General features: G+C 43.0%; 1 protein-coding gene across 1 annotated transcript; it reads right to left on the reverse strand.

Moving 5' to 3' along the window:
* Positions 1-453: 453 nt before the first annotated feature.
* Positions 454-1110, reverse strand: Pmar_PMAR000625 (hypothetical protein; the record flags this gene model as incomplete). The annotated part of the gene is made up of 3 exons (XM_002775305.1): positions 454-564; positions 613-734; positions 1045-1110. Coding segments are annotated over 3 exons (299 nt in total), but the record flags the coding sequence as incomplete, so codon positions are not given.
* Between the last annotated feature and the right edge of the window lie 1515 nt (positions 1111-2625).

Raw genomic sequence — 2625 nt, forward strand, 5'->3', positions numbered from 1 at the left:
ACACACACATGCATATCTTCCCACCAGAATCCAGAGGTCCCTCGTGAAAGATTCAAAACAGGCCCATCGGAAGCACTGGGGGGAAATATGCACATAGTCAACAACATGTGTGGAAATTCTGAGAGGAAAATTGATGAAACTCTCATTAGTGTCTATACCCTCCTGAAAACTCCTATAATTAGTGAGGAAACTTCTGAGCTCAGCTGAGCCAAGCCGAAAAAATTTATTCCAACACTCACCTGAATGCCCAGCGCCACTCCACAACGTCGTTATATTTCGCTTTCACCATCTGGAACAAATCGATCAATTTCACAAACCGTGAAATCTGCATTTTGAAATAATCGAACTCCAATCTCCTCGTAGTTTGCTGAGATTCCGACAGCGGAGCGAAGTATCTTGAAAAAAAACATATCCAAGGTTCCTCCGCGTAAGATTCAGATCATGTCCACTTACTCCGTCAACCCACCAGTGAGCTTCGGGACCACCTTCAAGGCCGTCACATACGGCAGTTTATCATCAACCGTAGAAGTCTGCTTATTCTCAGAAGCCACTACTGCGCACCACCTGGAGAGAGAATCTTAGGTTCAAGCGTGTAAGATTCAGATAAGGTACCTTGCGCCTGCCAACTGATCTTCCGACTCAATCGTCCATGGCAAATTTCTACGCATATCATATTTCATAATTGAAGTCTCGCCGATCAGCAAACCCGTTTGCGGGTGAAACACATGCAGCACCTAAAAACAGTGTGAGCAAAAAACGTCATTAAAATTTTGTAAATTTCTTATAAACTTTTTGCCGGAAAAAAAGGGTCAGTGTGGGAAAATATGCACATGGTCAACTATCAGTTTTGGTGAGAAAAGAAAAATTTTCAGGAAATTTTGGGGAAATTTTTGGGAAATTCTCACTTATTTTTGCGCACTTCTACCCAAATTCGCACGCAACTTCGTATACTCAGTGAGCTCAGCCGAAAAAAGCCCAAGCATGTCTATGGGCCTAATCCGTATCTTCCACTCAGCAACCTAAGATACCTCTCCCGCACCCTACCAATTTATCCTGTGGTCTTCGCTGATACAACGGTATCTCAACCGGAGCCTCCAACGTCGGCTGGACCTGATCCGTATCTTACACGCTTGAACCTAAGATTCTTACCTCAGCACACACATCCTCCGATCGATCACTAGCCGGCGACCCCAGCTCTTCCCCTGGCATCACCGAAATTTCCGACCAACGTCGTCGCCGATGCGCTTGTCCTCCTTCAGGTGGTTCTAACAAAACAACTACTTAAGAGTCGTACAAGAATCTTAGGCGATATCATATACGCGATGATATAAAAACAACTACATATGAAAACTAACCTAGGGCGTTCGGGGTCTCCAACGTTGTTGTTGTCGTTGCTTCGCTGTCCAGATGATAATCGATCACAGGCACACGAGCTGAATAGAGAACGAAAAAGAATCTGCAATTTTTTCGTGTGCAGTTCGGGAAAATATGTTCACATGGTCAACTACATGTGTTGGTGATGACAATATGAAAATTCTGGGAGGAAATTCTTATTGGTTTCTGTACACTTCTACCCAAATTCATATATAAACTTTTATAACTAGTAAAAAAACTCCTGAGCTCAGCTGAGGAAAGCAAACATATATTCCTCCAGCATCTGGACCTACTCAAAGTTGACTCCAATTCAGCATACACTACCGGTGGCTGCATACAAGCAGGCCGAGCCGACGATACGAGGTAATCAACAACGCGGATGCTCGCTGTCATCAACGGCTGATCCCAGGGGGGGAGTAGGGGATCTAATACGAATCGTAGGAGAATTAAGATTATCAACAATTACTACTTGTTGGTATTCCCTCGTACGAAATCGGACTGAAAATGACAGTAATAGAATCAATGGAGTTTCACCATATCGAAAAACACCAATAAAATATCTATTTCACGACTACTGCATATCACCGCGAATATCGAGTTCACGTAAAACGGATCGTGAAACTCCAATGTTAGACTCGATTTCAAACCTATTTTTATTAGAAGTTTCGTTTCCCATCCGGCTAGCCCTGTCCATCGCTTGAATCCAATCGTTGGCGAAATCCAAAGTAGGTGCGGAGAAATAAAGAGATTCTGAAAAGCGATGACATGCAATTCCGCACAGGCTTAATTTAGTAGTGTATTAATGAAGTTTCACCACCCTAGTGATATGAAAAACACATTTCACGACTACTGCATATCACCGCGAATATCGCGTTTTTCACCGAGTTTTACGACGCCACTTTACGTAAAACGGGTTGTGAAACTCTAGTGATAAAATGGAGTCTCCTTCACCCTAGTGATACGAAAAACACTAGTGAAAAATATATTTCACGACTACTGCATGTCACCGGGAATATCGCCTTTTTCACAGAGTAGTAATCCTTACGTGAAATGGATAAAGCTCCAACATAGTAGTACTCAATGGAGTTTCACCACCCGTTTTACGTAAAGTGGCGTAATACTCCATGTGGAAAACGCGATATGAAGTGAATTCAAAACACTTCACGAATCGCCCCATTCGACGTGAAACATTTACGGAGCGTTTACCGTGTTTTACGCGTTATTCGCTGCTCACATGCGTTTTTCGCAAAA

The sequence above is a fragment of the Perkinsus marinus genome, assembly GCF_000006405.1.
Source record: "Perkinsus marinus ATCC 50983 genomic scaffold scf_1104296956022, whole genome shotgun sequence".
Taxonomy (NCBI): domain Eukaryota; phylum Perkinsozoa; order Perkinsida; family Perkinsidae; genus Perkinsus; species Perkinsus marinus.